The sequence below is a fragment of the Ochotona curzoniae genome, unplaced genomic scaffold (genome assembly GCF_017591425.1).
Source record: "Ochotona curzoniae isolate NIBS_2020 unplaced genomic scaffold, NIBS_Ocur_1.0 contig_2321, whole genome shotgun sequence".
Lineage (NCBI taxonomy): Eukaryota > Metazoa > Chordata > Mammalia > Lagomorpha > Ochotonidae > Ochotona > Ochotona curzoniae.
The window spans coordinates 673,973-694,361 of NW_024465421.1; the positions used below are offsets into that span (position 1 = coordinate 673,973).

The 20,389-nt window shown below is 48.1% G+C and overlaps 1 protein-coding gene across 1 annotated transcript in view; it reads right to left on the reverse strand.

Moving 5' to 3' along the window:
• The window catches only part of LOC121151420 (CGRP receptor component), a 31,777-nt gene extending 21,739 nt beyond the window's left edge, over positions 1-10,038 (reverse strand). The window contains exon 1 of the mRNA XM_040972756.1: positions 9,958-10,038. Within this exon, the coding sequence (XP_040828690.1) occupies positions 9,958-9,965 (8 nt within the window). The 5' untranslated portion in view covers positions 9,966-10,038. The remainder of the gene's footprint in view (positions 1-9,957) is intronic.
• Between the last annotated feature and the right edge of the window lie 10,351 nt (positions 10,039-20,389).

Genomic DNA, 20,389 nt, shown 5'->3' on the forward strand with positions numbered 1-20,389 from the left:
TCACTGTGTGTAGGCACGCATATAAGCACAGCCATGTAATTCAATATTCAGCTCTCACTGATCTGTTTCACGTCGCACCCCAAAGTATTGTTTTAGCAGTCTAGAGGGAATATAGTTTGACAAGAGTTATGAAATCAGACAAATTTGGGTTCATATTCTAGTTCTACCTCTTACAAGGGGCACTGAGCTACAACAAAGACGTGTTACAGTGGCTACAACAAAGATGGAGGTAAACCACAATCCAGAAGCACAGCATGGATTCTAAAGTCAGATCCACTAGAAATTGGCAGGATAGATATGAACTGTGTGGATATGCTTAAATTTCCTCATCTATAAATGGCAATTATGGCGTACTCTTGTAAGACTGTTCATAGGACAACACGTGTGAAGAGCCCGAGACACAGCAAGTGTTCTGTGATTGCCATCACCATTACTACTTGTGCTACCACGTCATCACAAACTCCTCCTGCCTCATTAAACTATTATGATGAAATGAGACAACCAATCTTAAATTCAGCACAGTTCTAGGTGCTTAGTAGGATTTCCAATAGTGGGGATTATTATTTTTTTAAGACATAATCCCACTTAATTCTTACCAAAATCTTACGAGCAACTATCAGTGTGGTTCCTACTTTACAGATGATAAAACTCAAGCTTCGTAACCTTCTGAGGGTTACACAGTAAGACACCTAACCGAGGTGTATTAATAATTACAGAATTGTGGAAAATGAGACTGGACTGGATGAATGAAAGCCAGTCATTAGAAACCTAAAAATTCAGGTTGAATGCATTTGATAAAATGTGCATATTTAAAACCAGAAATGGGCTAAAATGATGAAAATCATGGCATATAATTTCAAACACAGGGGGCCAACTTGAAAGGTAATTTTCCCAGCCAATAAATACAGCAAATTTAGCAGATGGGTCAAACAGGATGGATCTAAACCTCATGTCAGTGTACTGTGATGCCAACCATGACAACCAAATCGCCATATAAAGCTTACCAAACTCCACCAGTGACTCAACAACTATGATTTCACTGTTCTATGCTACCCAAATGATCACCACTGTGTTGAGATCACAAAGAACACAGTATTAAAACAAAACAAAACAAAAAAACAGGTATGGGGGCCCAGCCTGATAGCCTTGTGACTAAATCCTTGCCTTGCATCCCATATGGTTCACATAGTGCTAGTTCATATCCTGGCTGCTCCACTTCCCATCCAGCTCCTTGTCTGTGGCCTGGAAAGGCAGAAGATGATGTCCCAAGGCCTTGGGACCCTGCACCCATGTGGGAGACCCAGAAGAAGCTCTTGGCTCCTGGCTTTTGATCAGCTCAGCTCTGGCCGTTGCGGCCACTTGGGGAGTGAACCAGTGGACGGAAGACCTTTCTCTGGCTACTTCTATCTGTATATCTGCCTTTCTAATTAAACACACACACACACACACACACACACACACCTTGGTGTGAATATTTGGTCTAGTAGTTAAGATGTTTGCATCCAATATCTGAGGCCCTGGACTCAAATGTCTAGCTCTGGATTCCAGCTTCCTGCTAACGCAAAATGGAGGAGGCAGTAGTTACAGCAGAAGGACTTGGGTTTCCAGTCACCTGGATGGAGGCCCTGCACCGAGTTCTCGGCTGCTTTTGGGAAGTGAGCCAGAGGGGCAGCTAACTCTCATTTTCTCTCTGCCTCTCCAATTAGAATAATAAAAGTTATTTAACAAACGAAGTACCATGCACAATGAGTGTATGTGACAGTTTATCTGAAATTGAAAATGACATATCCGACCACATGCCATCTTTGTCCACTTAATCAGGAAGTCAACCTACAAGGCTTCCTTCTTTATTTGTTCGAAATTGAGTTACACTTCACTGTGCTCTCCAAAACACAGGCATTGAAACATCCCTTCCTGGAACAGCTCACTGGGGGGAAAAAAAAAAATCACATTATTTTGCTTCAGGGCTGATGGAACCATTCCAAGTGCCACCGTTATAACCACATTCCTAAACCACGGCACCTCCCTCCGTCATGGAGAATGTTTCATTTAAAAGAAAGGTGTCTTTGGCCCTTCCAAGTTACTACCCAACTACTTGAGTCAATCTTCCTAGTGCTAAGAATCTGAAGAGCGTCATCTTCTTTTCTAGAATCAACATTAACCAAGGAGGGAAAATCCTTCATATTTAGTCAAATGAACCTGTGTTTAAGAACCGGGGGAACAACGAATATTTACACTGTATCTTGCAGACTCTGGCTGAGAAAAGCTCATTTACTCGCTGTTACCACCATTTGAAGAGTGAACCAGTGGATGGAGGATAACCCTCACACTCTCTCTCCTCCCTTCCTCTCTATCTCTTTAGCTCTTTCAGGCAAAATTAAGCCCTTTTTTAAAAAAAGAAATTTGGGGCCTGGAGTGATAGCCTAACGGTTAAATTCTTGCCTTCCACATGCCACAATCCCATATGGGCACCACCAGTTCATATCCTGGCTGCTCCACTTCCTATCCAGCTTCCTGCTGGTGTCCTGGGAGAGCAGTACATGAAGGCCCAAAGCCTTGGGACCCTGCACCCACGTGGGAGACCTGGGAGAAGATTCTGGCTTCTGGCTTTGGATCAGCACAGCTCTGGCCCACCGCAGCCACCTTGGGAGTGAGCCGGCAGAGGAGGATCTTTCTCTCTGTGTCTCCTTCTCTCTGTATATCTGCCTTTCCAATTAAAAAAAAAAAAAATTTAAATGAATCTTTTATAAAGGGATTTGAAAAACTTTTCCTCAGTTGACTGAAGTTGACTTGCTATTTGAAATTTAACCTGTTAACATCTGCTTAACTTGTGGAGATAAACTGATCAAAACAAACTCTGGGAAACTGGATTCTGAATAAACAGAACAAGAGGATCTATTGACTTTCCTTAAAAGCACACAAACGAACACAAAGAGCTCACACACAGTGGCTGTTACCAACGCAATGACGAGCAGAATTGCTCAAATTCTGCCTGTTCAATTTGTGCTATTGACTCAAGTCATGTTTTTGGTACAGAACAACCTGAGAGTTGACGCAATCAACAATTTAAACTGTGGCAGTTTTTTTTTTTTTAAAGATTTGAAAGGCAGATGTACAGAGAGAAACAGGAGATCTTCCGAAGCCAGGAGCCAGGAGCTTCTTCGGGGTCTCCCATGTGACTGCAGGGGTCTCAGCCCTTGAGTCTTCCTCTGCTGCTTTTCTGGGCTATAGCAGAGTGCTGGATAGGAAATGCAGCACCTGAGAATCCTAGCAGGGCTCATATGGAATGCCAATGCCACAAGCTGAGGAATACCTTGCTATGCTACCACACTGGACCCAGTGGAATTCTCTTGTTGTTTAGTAAACACCCGTATTGTCTCTGGTCCCAGTACTGAACTATTACATTACCCACTGTTCTCAATCTCAGAGTGTCCATCTGTAAAATCAAAGAGCTCCTGGGGCCTACAACTTGTGCTGTAGCTTAGGCTCCTCCTGTGGCGCCTGCAAGCTATATGCATTATGTACAGGCCACTCCGCTTCAGATTCCCTTTCAGCTAATCGCCTGAAGAAAAATACACAAGATGGTATGAGTTTCTGGGCTGCTGCAACTATGCAGAAGCCCCAAGGGAATCTACTGGCTCCCATCCACCCAGCTCCATTTGTTTTTGCTATACGGACAGTGAAGAACAGATGGGAGATTTTTGTCTCTCTGTAACTACCTTTCTAATAGAAACAAAACATACAATTAAAGGGTTTGGGCCATAGGGTCGGGGCAAAAGCAGCTCCCTGCAGTGTGGTGGCTGTGGGGTGTGCCCCAGCCAGGCCAGGCCCAATGCTGGGGACTCAGGCCAAAGTCACTGCCGCCAGGCAGTGACAGAGCCCTAGGCTTTTTCCAGGCCAGCGTACCAAGTGGTGCCAGGCTCTGCCTACTGGCCTCCCACTGGCAGCTCTGGGGTTTTTAGAATCTGTAATTGTTCCTAAGGACATACATGCATAAGGACAGTGTGAGTGTAGATGAGAGATGAATTCTGGTTGATTACCAGCAACGGGGTCACGGAACTTTCTGGCAAGCCTGGGGACTGAGATCTGAGGGTTTGGAGGGTAGAGTCCATAAGATCTATTTAGGTCAGACTGATTCACCAAACCACATGGGAATCCTGAGATGGGCTGTTAGCATGGAGCATCACTGACTGCCACACACCAGTTCACACCAAAGCTATGGCTGGGGGCCTGTCTGGCAGGGCTAGGTACCAGTACCAGTACTAGTACCTGATTGGGTGGTAGAAAAGTGGACTGGTCGCACTTGGCAGGGTCAAGACACTAACCAACATGCGAGAGAACCAGATCCAGGGGTAGATTCTGTGGGGGAAGTGTGGGCCCAACCCTGTGGAAATACAGTCCTGCTGATTAGCTCACAAGCTGGGGTGGTGGTGATGGGCTGAGCTAGGTGTGACCATGGAACCTGCCAACACTTCTGGGTAAAGAAACCAACAGTCTGGGCAGGTCAAGGCAGCAGCACCCGAATGTGCATCCTATCCTAAAATAGGATGTGGGGTGGGCCGAGTTGCAACTGGAAGTAGGTGGACCAGGCAGGGCCAAGCAAACCTCAATTCACAGGAAGAACAGAAATCAGGATGGAGCACAGGTCATTCCGAAGCTAAGCTCTTACACCAAAGAGTCTGCATGAGCCAGGGATACTAGGCCACAGCATCGAAGGCAAAGGCTGAGACAGGCAAGGGGCTATGCCAAGTTGGGTCAGAGCAACCACGGGCACGTGCATAATCTAAGGCTGGGAATAGGCGCAGGTGGGGAGCTGTGAAAGCACACTCTTGCTGGGTTGGGGTTCCCCCTGATGAGTGTGGAGCCCGTACTGGGGGCTGCACTCTGGTCTGGATATGGCTGCAATCTCCCTTGGCACAAGTGTGGACAGGGGCTAGGTGCACCTAACCGGGCTAAACTCCAGCACCATCTGGAGAACCTGGGTAGATGTAGGACAGACTAGGATAGGTCTCTGCCCCTACTGAGCCATGTGGGAGCAGTGTCTGGGTATGGAGGAGCCTTGGCTGGGGTGAAACATCCAACATCAAGAACTGGAATGGATTGAAGGCCACCAAGGAGGGATGACCCATGGACCCACCAGTATGTGCGAGATCTGGCAATGGGAGAGGTTCTGATGATGGAGCTTGGGAAACTCCTCTGTCGGAACACAGCCCCTACAGATGAGCACAAGAACCATGACAGGGAGCAACCCAGACCAGGCCAGAGGAAGATACCCACCAGCATACATTTAGCATAGGTAAGGGGCAGACTAGGCTGAACCAGTTCACATCACCTGCTAGCGAATCTGAGCACCAGAATAGAGTGTGGGTTGCACCAGGTTTGGTTGCAACACAAAGCAGTGCACATTACCAAATGCAAACGTGAGGCGAGCTGTACCAGAAGTAGCTGCAGCACCCAAACAGCACACACAAGAACCAGGGAAGCGGGGGGCAAAGACGGCAAGGGGAATGTGGAGGGCTCCCCTGCTGGACAGCCACTCCCACAGGAGAGCAAGAGTTGGGATGGGGACAGACCAAACAAGGCAGGGCTACAACACCTGAGGGCCTGAAGTGAACCAGAACAAGGGAAAAGCCTGCCTGGGCTGACTGTTCATACTGGTGCAAGCATAAATTAGAGTGGGTGAGGGTTGGTTGGGTTTAGTCACAGCTTCAGAAGTCAGAGCTGGCACTGGGGGCTAATTCTGTCAAGTTAAACTCCAGAACCACCTGGAGAGTGCAAAATACGGAAGTTTGAGTGGCCTAGAAGGGAAAGAGTGAGCACCTCCCTCTTGGGTTACCACTCCCACTGGAGAGCACAAAAACCAAGACGGGGCAGGGTGGCTAGACAAAAAGGCACCTGCTAGTATGTGTGTGGGCTGGATAGTAGGGTTGGTTGGGCTGCACTAGGTTTCAATGCCCATTGACATGTGCGAGAACTAAACGGGATGTGGGACAGACTGAATAAGTCTGCAGCACATACTGGCAAGCATGGGAGCCAGGGTAGGGGCAGGCCTGGTGGGAGTTATTGGGAGTCGCCCCAACTATACTGCAGCTCCCACTGGTTTGTGTGAGGGCCGAGTATGAAGTGGGTAGGACTGGGCTAAACTACAACACCCATCAGTTCACATGAAAGACAGGGCTGGAAGCAGAACTGACCCAGCAATCGCAACCACCAGCACGTGCACAAGCTGACTGGGGCGACTGACGGGGCTGAACCCTGTACTGGCAAACTCACACAAAAATCAGGTCTTCTTTTGAGATCCCTCCAATTGAACTGCTCATCTCAGAACCCCAACCCTGAAGAGACTATGTCAGCCAGTGGATTCTGAAAAGATTTCATTGCGCTTGGAGTGGCAAGATTGGCAGCAATTCAGAACTGTTGAACTAACAAAACCCTCAGAGCATGCCCCATGTCTGGACCTGGGATGGGTGGGAGGCTGGGTGGGGCCTTTCTCTTTGTTTCTCCCCTGACACCAGATACAGAGGAAATGAAATGATGATATTTGTGCGGAAACAATAGTCTTACCCACTTTCTTGTAGCCCTTGACCCTTTGTGCCATAATCAAATAAGATGATAAAAAAAAAAAACAAAAAAAAAAACCATACATTTTTAAAGAAAATCCTTACATCTTTACACTATTTCAAAAAGATGGCAAATACAACAGTGTTCATGTTCCTGTGTCTATTAAACTCAGAAAGAAAAGTGAACACAAAATGTTTCATGTATAAAAATAATCTCAAGGCATTAAATTGGGCAAACACTTTACAGACAGACCATCCACAGCTGACAATGGTTCAACCTAACGATTTTCAACCTTTATTATACAGAAAAAAGTACATACATTCATGAGAAACCATGCTTGAAATACTGAATTTGACCTTTCCCCAGGCTGGATCTTCTCCCGTCTAGGACAACAGCAAGAATATCTCCTAGTCCATCTCAGAATCATAACAGGAAATAATCAATATTCTCAGCAATGCCCTTCGTTGCTAAGTTACAGCACAGTGTACACTAGGGATACTGAGTGCATTTCCCATTCATAATATTTTCATCTAAAGATGATTTTATCTTAAAAAAAAAATGGTCAAGAAAGCTTAAGGGACCAGTGTCATGGTGTAGTGCATAAAGCTGCCTTCTGCAGTGCTGGCATTCCATAGAGGTGAGAATCTGAGTCCAGGTTGCTTCCCCCTCCTTTTTTTAAAGATTTGTTTATTTTTATGGGAAAGTCAGAGAGAAGGAGATACAGAGAGACAAAGATTTTCCATCCACTACTTCACTCCCCAAGCAGCTGGAATGGCCAGAACTGAGCTGATCTGAAGCCAGGAGCATCCTCCCGTCCTGAGGCTTTGGGCCATTCTCTACTGCCTTCCTAGGCCACAAGCAGGGAGCTGGGTGGGAAGCGGACCCGCTGGAACACCAACCAGCACCCACATGGGATGCCAACGCATGTTAGGTGAGGATTTAGCCATTGAGCCATCACACCAGGCCCAGCTGCTCCACCTCTGATCCAGCTCCCACTGCTGTGCCTGGGAAAGCAGCAGAGGACGTGACCCAAGTGATTGGGGTCCCTGCACCTGTATGGGAGACATGCATGGTTAATGGTAAGGTGCTTTAAGCATCAGGATAAATGAGAAAAAGGGATCCGAAATATATTTTTGGGGAACAAGGAAAGAAAGTGGAGAGGAAGGTTCCCAGGGCTTTAAGATAACCTCAACACTTTGATGCCCAAGATGAGAGGCAGGAAGTGCAGCATAGAAAGGAAAGAGCCCCAAGCAGTCCTCGACACCGACAGCAGTGCTGGAGGGTCTGTCACAAAGTCAAGAGAGCTTCTAGCATTTGTGCGCCAGCTGATGCTGAGGGAACAGGAAAGGGAAGGTCAGAAAAGCAATTTGAGATTTGACAAGACAGAGACTCGAGTGATTTTCACAAGAGCCATTTCTGCAGCACCGGTGAGTTCAACGGTAAGCCAAGGGAACGAGGAGATAAACAACATTTTGCTGTGAGGGGAGGCAGAAATGTGGGAACAGGTAAGCACGAATGTGGCGACAAGATCTTTTTAAAAGATGAATTCTGGGGCTGGGCTAATCCTCCCGGCATCCCATATGAGTGCGGGTTCAAGTCCATTCCTGAACGGAGACTAGCTGCCTTACTTCTGATCCAGCTCCTTGTGAGTGTGCCTGGGACGACAGTGGAAGATGGCTGAAATCCCTGGGACCCTACATCCACGAGGGAGAGCTGGAAGACCAGCCCAGCTCTGGCCGCTGTGGCTATTTAAGGAGTGACTCAGCAGATGAAAGATCTAATTCTGCTTTTCTAATTAAAAAGAAAAGAGAATCTTAGAGAAAGTGTATACTACGGCTTAGACATGAGTTTGGATATTGAGTGTCTCCCAAAGGCTCATGAGTTGAGTGTTTGGTCCACGAACTCTTATGTTAATGGCACTAAAAGAGTAGAAACTTAATCCAGTTGCGATAGTTGAAGGTAGACCCTTTGGGAAATAGCGCATCAGGTCATTAGATCGGTCTTAACGAAATCCCAGCATTCTAAGTGACCGCCTAAAGCCCATTCCCTGCTTCATGCAACATGATGCCCTGTGCCACTTGAGAATCCTGCCAACGCAAATGCCACCCCCAGAAGCTGGAGCAATGGGGCCTGCTCCATCTTGGACCGTGACCCTGCACAACCGTGAACTAGAGAATAAAGAACCCGTTTTTCTTTGTAAAGTTAGTTGCCTTGGGTAGTCCACTGCAGATACAAAAAGCAGTCAATACAATGTACACATTTTAAACTTGTTTGTATACTAATAAGGAAATACGCAGGTAAGGAAGGAAATTAATGATGGTGGCTTATCTTGGAATAATACACATGAATTAAGCTGCAGATTAAATTCTACCAGTGGGTTGGCTACAAACTTCATCTAGTGGGTCAATTTTTAGTAAAAGAGAATACATAAGAGCAGAGTGTACAGTGTAAGTAAGAGATTGAACCCATCATTTCAGCTTTATATGCCGATAGCTACTTACAAAAAAAAAGTCTGGGGTCCCCAGCTTGGTGTAGCAGGCTGAGCATCTGTCTGCAGAACAGGCATCCCACAAAGGGATCCATTTTAGTCCTGGCTGCTCCATGGGTGAATAGCTCCCTGCTGACGCCCTGGAAGGCAGCAGAGGATGGCCTAAGTGCCAAAACCCCTGAATCCATGTGGCAGACCAGGAAGAAGCTCCTGGCTTCAGATCGGCCCATTTGTTTCTCCTATGTAACTGTGCCTTTCAGATAAATCTTTATTAAAAAAAAAAAAAGTCTGGAAGCCAACACCAGTACATATAACCACTAATCATGAAGCAAAAAGCACCTAAAGGAAAATGTTTTACAGGTGCCGCAGAAAACACAATATAGGCATGCTTACAAATTAACACCGCCCATGTAAAAAGCCACACGCAAGGATATTAGCAAAAAAAACCTCGGCCTGCATGCGGAACCGCGAGGAAACAGGGCAACGACCACGTGGAGTTATTAAAACTTTTCCTCCCCGTACTTCTGCGCGCACCTTCTCTGCCGTTGCAGCAGATCCAGCCCCGACACAGCGTCCACCCCTTCAAGGGCTAAGTGCGCCCCAGCGAACCCCGACACCGCCCCTTTCCAGGAGCCCCCGCCGCCCCAAGCACGGCTCCGCTCCAACCCTTCTCCGTCTCTTCTCCAAGCTACTTCTAGGCTCCAGGGTTTCCCAGGTCCCCGCTCGGAGACCCGGTCATGCTCCCCTGATCGCTGAGACCCAGGAAGGACCAGTAAATAAACGAATGGGGAGAGAGCGACGGGGGTTCACGGCGCAGTCACGGCGGCCTGCGCCCCAGAGCGAAAAGGCCTTTTCCTCCCCGCCCCTCCGCAGCTCCTGTCTGCCGTGTATCTCGCCCCAAAGCTTACACTTCCATGGCCGTCCTGGCCTCGGACACCGCGGCTGCGGAAGAAGAAGACGCCGCCGCCGACACAGCTTCCGACGCACGCCGCTCCGGGACCGCGCGCGGCACGCCGGGAGCCTGGAGGACCCGGAAGCTCCGCGCAGGCCTGTGGTGGGCGGGACCGGAAGTGAGCTTGTCGTAAGGAATCCCGCCCCGCGATGATGCCCACTGGGCAGATTCGTTCCACCCGGGCTGGGGATGGGCCCGCGTTTAAATCTGAAAACGCAGCTGCGCGTCCTTGTGCACTTACTCCAGGTGTGTTGTCATGGAAGGGGTTAACGTTGCGAAAGAGGATAAAAATCCCTTGGCCAATGTCTCCAAGCCTCCTTGGGAAATGTTTGGCAAAAAAAAAAAAAAAAAGAGAGAGAGGAGAAAGAATGAAATATCCAAAAGTGCATTACCAGGTGCTGGAAGATGCTTGTGCTGGAAACAACCTCAATGCCCAACAGTGGAGGGTTGGTCGCGCTTCAGCCTTACCGTGTAATCTACGCACACAGGAGAAACCGTCCTTTGGTATGTCCATGTAGGATTCACACACGCACAGTGGATACCGCTGAGCCACAAGCACGGAATACAGGTATTTGTAACACCGTAATCGAATCGGAGAGCTTTATGTGAAGTGAAACAAGCCACCGAAAGATGAGTATGTGTCTTCTGTCATATGTGGAATAACGTACGTGTGAATGTAATGACATGTTACTTGGTATATATTTATTTGTCTTCACTAAGTTACACTCCTTACACAATAACACTCTCCATTCTCTGCTTTGTGATCTTTGTCATGAATCCCCTGTTATATGATATCAATATACCCACCCCTGCTTTCAAAAATTAGTATGGAACGGCCAGGCGCAGTGGCTCAGCGGCTAAGTCCTCGCCTTGCATCCACCAGGATCCAGCATAGGTGCCCATTCATGTCCTGGCTGTCCCACTTCCCATCCAGCTCCCTGCTTGTGGCCCGGGAAAGCAGCAGAGAATGGCCCAAAGCCTTGGGGCCCTGCAACCACATGGGAGACCTGGAAGAAGCTCCAGGCTCCTGGCTTCAGCTCAGCTCAGCTCTGGCCGTTGTTTTCACTTAAAGAGTGAACCAGCAGACTGAGACCTTTCTTTCTGTATCTCCTTGTCTCTGTAAATCTGCCTTTCCAATAAAAATAAACCTTTAAAAAAGATAGTATGTAGTACATACATGCTTACATAGGAAGAGAATATGGAGTTTTAAAAACGTGTGCTCGGGCCCGGCAGCGTAGCCTAGTGGCTAATGTCCTTGCCTTGAATGCGCCTGGATCTCATATGGACGCCGGTTCTAATCCCGGCAGCTCCACTTCCCATCCAGCTCCCTGCTTGTGCCCTGGGAAAGCAGTTGAGGACGGCCCAGGGACTTGAGACCCTGCATTTGCAAGGGAGACCGAGAGGAGGCTCCTGGCTCCTGGCTTTGGATTGGCTCAGCTCTAGCCATTACAGCTACTTAGGGAAGATCTTTCTCTTTGTCTCTCCTTCACACTGTAGGTCTGATTTTCCAATGAAAATGAAATAAACCTTTTTTTTTTTTTTAACAAAAAGGCAGAGTGACAGGGATAGAAGAGGAGTGATGGAGATATCAGTTTTCATCCACTGAGTCACTTCCCAATGACCATGATGGCCAGAGCTGGCCCAGGCCAGAACCAGGAGCCTGGAAGTCCATGCAGGTTTCTCCCACGGGTGGCAGGGGCTGACATACTTATGCCATCTTCCATGCTATCCCAAGTCAACGTGGAGAGCTGTACTGGAAGTAGGATTGCATGAGTCCAACCAGTGCTCTTATGGGACACTGGCACTGCAGGCTACAGCTTACCGCACTGCACCACAACACCAACTCCCCAAAATACTTTTTTTTTTTAAGAAAAAGGATTTATTTTTATTGGAAAGTCAGATATGCAAAGAGGAGGAGGAGAGACAGAGAAGAAGATCTTGTGTCCGTTGATTGACTCCCCAAGCGGCTGCAATGGCTGCAACTGAGGCAATCTGAAGCTAGGAGCCAGAAGCCTCTTCCAGGTCTCCCATGCAGGTGTAGGGTCCCAAGAATTTGGGCTGTCCTTGACTGCTTCGCCAGGCCACAAGCAGGGAGATGGATGGGAAGAGGAACAGCTGGTATATGAACCAGCAGTCCAGTGGGACCCCATTGCGTTGAAGGTGAGCACTTTAGCCACTAGGATATTGTGCTAGGCCCCCCCAAAATACATTTTTAAAATTATTTATTTGAAAGTCAGAGTTAAAGAGGGAGGAAAAAAACAAAGAAAGAAAAAAAAATCTCTCACCCTCTTGTTCACTCCCCAAATGGCTACAATGACCAGGATTGGACCAAATCAAAGCTGATATTCTGAAACTCCATTCTGGTCTCCCAAGAAGGTGCAGGAGGCAAGGATTGGGGCTCTCCCAGGCTCATTAGCAGGGATCTGAAGTGGACATGTACACAAACCAGAGCCCATATGGAATGCCAGCATTACAGGCAGCAGCTTGAAATGCTGGGCCCACAAAAATGGGCCGGAAGTACTTAAAAAAAAAAACACTAACTTTTGAAATCAATTATTTTGAAATAAACACCATTGCATGCACAACTGGCTTGATGTGTGTGGACAGTGTCCCGTACTTCTCTTGAGAAGAACAGGTTGCACATACAATACCAAAAAAAAGTGCTGAAGATGCTGTGTTATTCAGTCAACAAACAGGGTCTGATGATGCAAGTGTGAGTAATACCCTCCACTCTTGCTGGCCAATAGTCCAGTTGTGAAACCAGCTCTAGATACAACTAACTCCCAATGTGCTGTGTTTGGACACCATGGAGCTCGGGAGACAATGACTAATGAGGTGGAGAGGCGTCCCAAAGCCAGGGGTGTTCCAGCTGGGTGTGGGGAGCGGCACACGAGGCCAAGGCTGCAGGGTAAGAGAAACTGGTGGCTGCGGTAGCTCAGGCGTGCTTTACAGTGAGGCACTGGACAGGGTTCAGGTTCAAATGATTCCCAGCCACGTGTTTGCTCACCCATGTTCCTCTGGGGTCGGGAGGATTGCTGCTAACCGATAAACCCCAAACCTTGTTTCTGTGGTGAAGTGATTGCTACTATCTCCATCAAATATGAAGTTATTACAGTCATGTTTCTCATCATCCAAAAAAAAAAAAAAAAGCACAGCCTTGACTATAGAAACCCAAAATAAACAGCCCAGGGTCTCAATTAGGCATATGCCCTGATAACATAACATCAGGTAGACAGGGAAGAATCAGGTTAGAGAAAGAGACCAAGGAGAAAGTGGTTGCAGGAGAAGGGACTTCTGCCTGGGAAGTTGTGACGGTATAAGGTGGTGTCTGGATCGAGTCTCAAGAGTGGGCCGAGTCTGGCCTGTGCAGGGGGTGGTACAAGCTGAGCGGCAATGGAAACAAAGGCGTGAGACTGGGACAGTGCCAGCTCCTGGTGTAGACTAAAACGTGCGGTCTGAAGGCTAGCATTGTGCTGCAACAATGATGACCAGTCCCTTGTGACCCCACTGGCCCCTGGGTCTGGTCTGTTCCAAACCTATCTATTGAAACCATCTAGTGAGAGAGCCATCCCATGGAAATGCTCTCCTATCTTCTCTCTTGTCTGTTTTCTCCTCTCCTCTCCTTTCTTCTCTCTGTTGCTCTGCCTTCCAAACAAATTACATACATTTTTCAAACATGATGTGGCATGAAGGAATAAGGATGCACACCCAAATATGAAAGCCAATGTTATGTACAGCCCAGGAGGACCTGCCGCAGAACACAGAGTGGGAGGAGCTAATCATCTCGGAGATGAAGACATTGAGAGAAGATGGATGAGACTCTGAGTATTATTACCCTTCAGGAACAGGAATTGTGTTGCCCTGGCAACAGCCATTATTTCTGTGTACTCCTGGGGGACACACAGCAATGAGTCAGTCAGGTGGGGTGACTGACTATAGGAGGGAACATTGGCCAGGCAGCCTGAGTGAAATCTAGGATGGGTCACATGTTAGCTGTGTGGCTTCAAGCAAGTTTCATAAACATTCAACACCTTGGGGTCCTGTGCGGTAACCTAGTGGGTAAAATCCTCGCCTTGCATCCACCAGGATCCAGCATAGGTGCCCGTTCATGTCCTGGCTGTCCCGCTTCCCACCCAACTCCCTGCTTGTGGCCAGGGAAAGCCTTGGGATCCTGAACTCATATGGGAGATCCGGATGAAGCTCCTGGCTCCTGGCTTCGGATTGGCTCAGTTCCAGCTGTTGTGGCCACTTGGGGAGTGAATCCTCGGATGGAAGATCTGCATCTCTGTATATCTGACTTTCCAATAAAAATAAATAATTTTTTAAAATTATCCCATGCCTTGGTGAACACATTCTGAAACAGCCCCACCGGTACCTCCCTTACAGAATTTCTGTGCTCAGAAGGGGGTTTGCTTTTAAAAGACATGACTAATATCATGGCTCACATACTAACAACAACACAAGAGTTGTGAGAAAGTATGAGATGATACTATAGATACGCTGCCCTTCCTCCTGGCCCACCTTACACCCAGAACAGTTGAGCTGAGTAGGGGGCTTCCAGGGAGTAGAAGGCTTGCAACACGCCAGTGCCAGTGCTGAGAAGGGTGAGGGATGAGCACACAGCATCCTCAGATGCCTGTTCCTGAAATTTATTTCCTGTGGTGTTCCAGAAAATGTCCATACCCTAGCCCTCAATGTCTGTGCGTATGTTGCCATCTAGGGCTCTTCCAGTCCGTTTTCCACTACTATAATGAAATACCCAAAGCGAGATATCTTAGAAGGAAAAGAGGATTGTTTACAGTTTAAAAATTCAAACTGTGTGTTGCTATCTTTTTATTAAAAATTATCTGAAAGTTAAGGAGACAACGATCTCCTGCCCACTAGTTCATACTGTAAATGCCTGCAAGAGCTAGATCTAGGCTAAACTGAATCCAGGAACCAGTTATTCAATCTGGATCTCCCACGCGGGTGGCAGGGATACAACGGACTGAGCCATCACCATTGCTTCCCATGGTCTGCATTATTACAAAGCTGAAATTGAGAGTGGAGCCAGGGCTCAAGCCCGTATGCTGTAGTAGAACACATGAACATCTGGAACAGCATCTTGGCTGTTGCCCCGAATGCCATTTTGGGGCTCTTCTGATGAAGATCTTAATGTAGATGAAACTACAGTGGTAGCAGTGTGTGTGAGAGGGAAGGAACTCATGGTGCAACAGTAAGCCAGAGTGGGAATTGACTGAGATCCAGAATTATGTTAAACCCTTTAGCTTGTGACCTCAACCTCCTCCCGCCAGGCCACAGCTCTTAACACCATACTGGGGACCCTTGGAGACACATTGGACCATATTCCAACCATACATGAGCCAAAGGTGTAATGAGGTGTATGGACCTTGAAATGGAAAGATCAACCTACATTTTCTCGATGGGCTTAGCCTAGCATCTGATCGTTAATAGCACAGAATCTTTCCTGACTGATGTTAGGGTAAGAGGGGGAGTGACCTTGAGAGAACATTCAGAAAGATGCACCATTGTTAGCGTTGCAAGGTGAGGGGAGGGGATATGAGCCAAGGGAAGCAGCCAGTCTTTAGAAACTGGAAAACGAAAGAGGATCAGTTCTCCCCCGACCTCCCACAAGGAAAGGAACACCTTGATGTTATCCCTAAGAGAGCCACGGAGGGGCGTCTATAGAATTTGAGGTAGTAAGTTTGTGGAGTTTGCTTGATCAGGTCTCATAGCAGCATGAGAAAAGTGTGGGCTAGTCCCTGGGCCTGGCAGTTAAAACTGGTTGAAGTGGCTGCTTCCCTCCTGGGAGCACCTGAGTTGCATGCCTGTCTCTGGCTCCGGCTTCCTGCTAATGTGGGCCCTGGGAGGCAACAGTGATGGTTCAAGTAGTTGACTCTCCTACAACTCAAGCGGGAGCCCTGGTTTGAGTTATTATCCATCTGCTCATTCATTTCCCATTTGGCTGTAATAGCCAGGGTTGGGCCAGGCCAAAGCCAGGAGCCAAAAATATCCATTTGAGTCTACTATGTGAATGGCAGAAAACCAAGTACTTGGACCATCTTCTTCTGCTTCCCCGGGCACAATGGCAGGAAGCTCGATCAGAAGCAGAGCAGCCAGGACTCGAAATAGTGCTCCAACACGGAATGCTAGATTCACAGGTGGCAGCTTAGCTCACTGCACCACACAGTTGATTCCTCTAAACATTGGGGCTGCAGTGGGCCACGGGCTCCAGCTCAGAGTCCTGGCTTCACCACTACCTGCCTCATGACCTTGGGAAAACCCCTTAATCTTCACGATATGTAATTTTCTAAATTTCATTATCTGTAAAATAATAATAATTATTATGCCTGCCTTTCAAAAGGACGAATAAAAGCACGCCTGTAAATTCCCCGATCTTCCTTCTGTTGAAAAGGAGACTGCTTCCTTCCCACCTTGCATGTGGGCTGGCCTAGGTGAGTCAGTCCTCAGAGTCAGCCTGGAAGAGACCCACCACCTATAAAGCATCCTGCAGGAGGAATCGTGGGAGATGCTTAAGGAGGCTGTTTGGCAGGGGCACAGTCCCGAGACATGGGACTTAAGTTGCCTCTGCAGTGAGCCGGGCCCTGGCCAGTGTGTGCCTGCGACTGTACAAGAAACACCTCATGAGACTCTCCTAACAGCACAGCCAACGCACAGGTTATCAGAGAGAAAGCAGCTCTCCTTGCTCCGCAGTTGCCCTGTCTGCAGTGTTAGCAATGTGCAATCATGATCACAAACTACCAACGGGAAAATTACAGAAGAAAAATCCCAAGTTTCGAGTATCCGTTTATTGTTAGAATCATTGTTTTATTATTGCATACTGTTTTCAATCTCTCTCTCTTTTTTTTTTATCTACCTCAAAGAGCAATATCAGAGAGAGACAGAAATCTTTCATCCGCTGATTCACTCCCCAAATGGCCACGGCAGTCATAGGCACTTCATTAGGAACCTCATTAGGCTCTCCCATGTGAGTGGCAGCGGCTACACACCTGTGCCAGTCTCCACGGCCACCAAGGGTACATTGACAGGATCCTGGAGCAGGAGCAGAGTGTTTGGGACTCAAGCCAGGCACCCTGATGGGGAGGTGACCTGACATGCTATGCCACAGCAGCAGCCTCTGTGGCTAATCTCTTACTGTGCCTAATTTAAAAATTAAACTTCATTACAGGCATGTATAAATAGTAAAGGTTTATAGTATATGCAAGCTTGGGTTCCGTACCATCTGTAGTCTAAGGCATCCCCTGGAAGTCTTAGAATATTTCTTCTCTGGACAAGGGAGAACTGCTATAATATTTATGGCCTTTTTCTTAAAGATTTATTTTATTTTTATTAGAAGGTCAGATATACAGAGAAGAGGGACAGAGAGGGAGATCTTCCATCTGATGATTCACTCCCCCAAGTGACTGCAACAGCCGGAGCTGTGCTGATTTGAAACCAGGAGCCAGGAACCTCTTCCAGGTCTCCCATGGGGGTGCAGGGTCCCAAAGACTTGAGCTGTCCTCTACTGCTTTCCCAGGCCACAAGCAGGGAGCTGGATGGGAAGTGGGGCCACCGGGATTAGAACCGGTGTATGGCAGTTGTTTTACTACTTGGGATGTTTTGTTACACAGCAATAAATAACAAATACACAAAATTTTATAAGTAAAAAAAAGCACTGAATAAATATTAGTTCTGATTATTATTATGATTTCAAATCGGATTGACCCTGACCTACTAGGGCTTCTTTTTATTAATAACAGCCACAGTGATTTACTGAGCAGGTTAAATCAGGCATAGCACATATATAACCTATCTCATTCATTGAATATCCAGGGCCTGGGTATCGTTGTCCATTTTCACTGAAGTTCGGTGGAGTTAAGTGGTTTATCAAGGCTGTGCCAAGGTGTGATGCAGCTTCGATACAACTTCTGGTTGCTCTGGCCCAGAAGCTGGGGCTGCACCAATTTGTTCCCATTAAGAACTAGCTGGATTGGGGCTCTTGCCTCATGGCATTCTTTTGGATAGACTGCCACACGATACTGTATATACCCAGGCCATCTAACTCAGCGCACCCAAGCTGCAGCAGCTCCACTGCCCTGGAAACGCCCCAGTTAAGCTTCTGTTTCTACTACAGGGACTAGAAAAGTGACTGTCACATGGTATTTTGTAATGATGCTATTAACTTAATGTGCATTAATTTGATCCCTTGGGTTATTAACTTCCAGCAAGCCAACTCTTGGCACGCTTCCTGGAAGGCTATTTTGCTTCCTGTGTGGAGCACTGAGGGCAGGACTGCCAGGTGCTCCTGTGCCCAGGATCCCATGGAAACCAGAGCTGGACATGTGGATCCATCCAGAGTTAGCCCAATGCAGATGGTGCTTGGCTTAAATTCATGGAGGACTGGGAAGCTAGCTAGGCAAGTCAGGTGCAAGATACTTCTCTCCTCTCCTCTCCTCTCCTCTCCTCTCCTCTCCTCCCCTCCCCTCTCCTCCCCTCCCCTCCCCTCTCCTCCCCCTCCTCTCTCCTCCCTCCCCTCCCCTCCCCTCCCCTCCCCTCCCCTCCCCTCCCCCTCCCCTCCCCTCCCTCCCTCCCCTCCCCTCCCCTCCCCTCTTCTCTCCCTCCCTCCTCTCCTCTCCTCTCCTCTCCCCTCCTCTCCCCTCCTCTCCCCTCCTCTCCTCTCCTCTCCCCTCCTCTCCTCTCCCCTCCTCTCCTTTCCTCTCCTCTCCTCTCCCCTCCTCTCCTTTCCTCTCCTCTCCTCCCCTCTTCTCTCTTCTCCTCTCCTCTCCTCTCCTCTCCTCTCCCCTCCCCTCCCCTCCCCTCTCCTCTTTTCACAGAGACACAAAGAAAGTCATGGATGGAGACAGGTCCCATTTATTGCTTGGCTCCCCAAGTGCCCCAGATGGCCTCTGGGATGCTGGCTCAAGCTGGGGGCTGGGAACTGTAAGTTTCCCATTGTGTTGGCAGGGATCCAACTATTGAGCCATCATCACCCTTACCTCCCACAGTGTGCATCAGTGGGATGGGACTCCTACGCTCTGAAACACTCACCTCCCAGGCTCATTTACAACAGGAAACAACCTGGATGTATTTTTTTTTTTTTAAGATTTATTTTTATTATTTTTTCATTGGAAAGGCGGATATACAGAGAGGAGAGACAGAGAGGAAGATCTTCCGTCCGATGATTCACTCCCCAAGTGAGCGCAACGGGCCGATACTATGCCGATCCGAAGCCAGGAGCCTCTTCCGGGTCTCCCACGCGGGTGCAGGTTCCCAAAGCCTTGGGCCGTCCTCAACTGCTTTCCCAGGCCACAGGCAGGGAGCTGGAAGGGAAGCGGGGCTGCTGGGATTAGAACCGGCGCCCACATGGGATCCCGGGCGTGCAAGGCGAGGACCTTTAACCACTTGCGCCACCGCGCCGGGCCCAACCTGGATGTATTTTGAAGACTCCAAGTCATTTCACTCCTGAGTTGATGAAGACATTAAAAGCCTTTAGCCCACTGGACATCCAGCCTTGGTTCTCTGCTGTCCCCTCCTGCATCCTCAGTGCTTCCATCGGACCTGAAACTACCTTTTGTGAGGGCCTATGCTGTGATGCAGCAAGTGAAGCAGGTGCCTGTGACTCTGGCATCCCATACTGGAGCACCAGTTGCAGTCCCGGATGCTTTGCTTCCGGGTTCTGTTCTGTGCTAACGTGCCCGGACAGGCAGCAGAGGATGACGCAAGTACATGTTCCCTGTCACTCCTGTGACACAACTTGATGGAACTCCTGGCTCCTGACTTTGGCTTGGTTCTTCACTGGCCACTTGGCGAATGAATCAGATCTCTTTCTCTCTCTGTCACTCTGCCTTTTAAATAAATAAAAGTAAATGAATCTTAAAACAAACAAACAAAACCCCTGGGCCTAGGGCATGGCCTAGTGACTAAAGTTCTTGCCTTGAATGCCCCAAGGTCCCATATGGACGCAGGTTCTAATCCCGGCAGCTCCACTTGCCATCCAGCTCGCTGCTTGTGGCCTGGGAAAGCAGTCGAGGATGACCCAAAGCCTTGGGACCCTGCACCCACGTGGAGACCCGAATGAGGCTCCTGGCTTCTGGCTTTTGATTGGCTCAGCTCCAGCTGTTGTGGCCGCTGGGGATGGAAGATCTTCCTCTGTATCTCTCCTCTCTGTATATCTAACTTTCCAACAAAAAATAAATAAATTTTTAAAAATCCTCTTTGTGCTTCTCTGGTCTCTCTGATTTTATTTTATTTTTTTATTATTTTAGCTAATGTTTACGTAGTTGATCAGAGTGGGAAAGATCTAGGATTAGGGAGAAATGGGTGTGATCATTGTTTCCAAACTTTGTATTTCTTCTTCTCATATTTGCGGGTAGGCAGAGTTAAGGGGA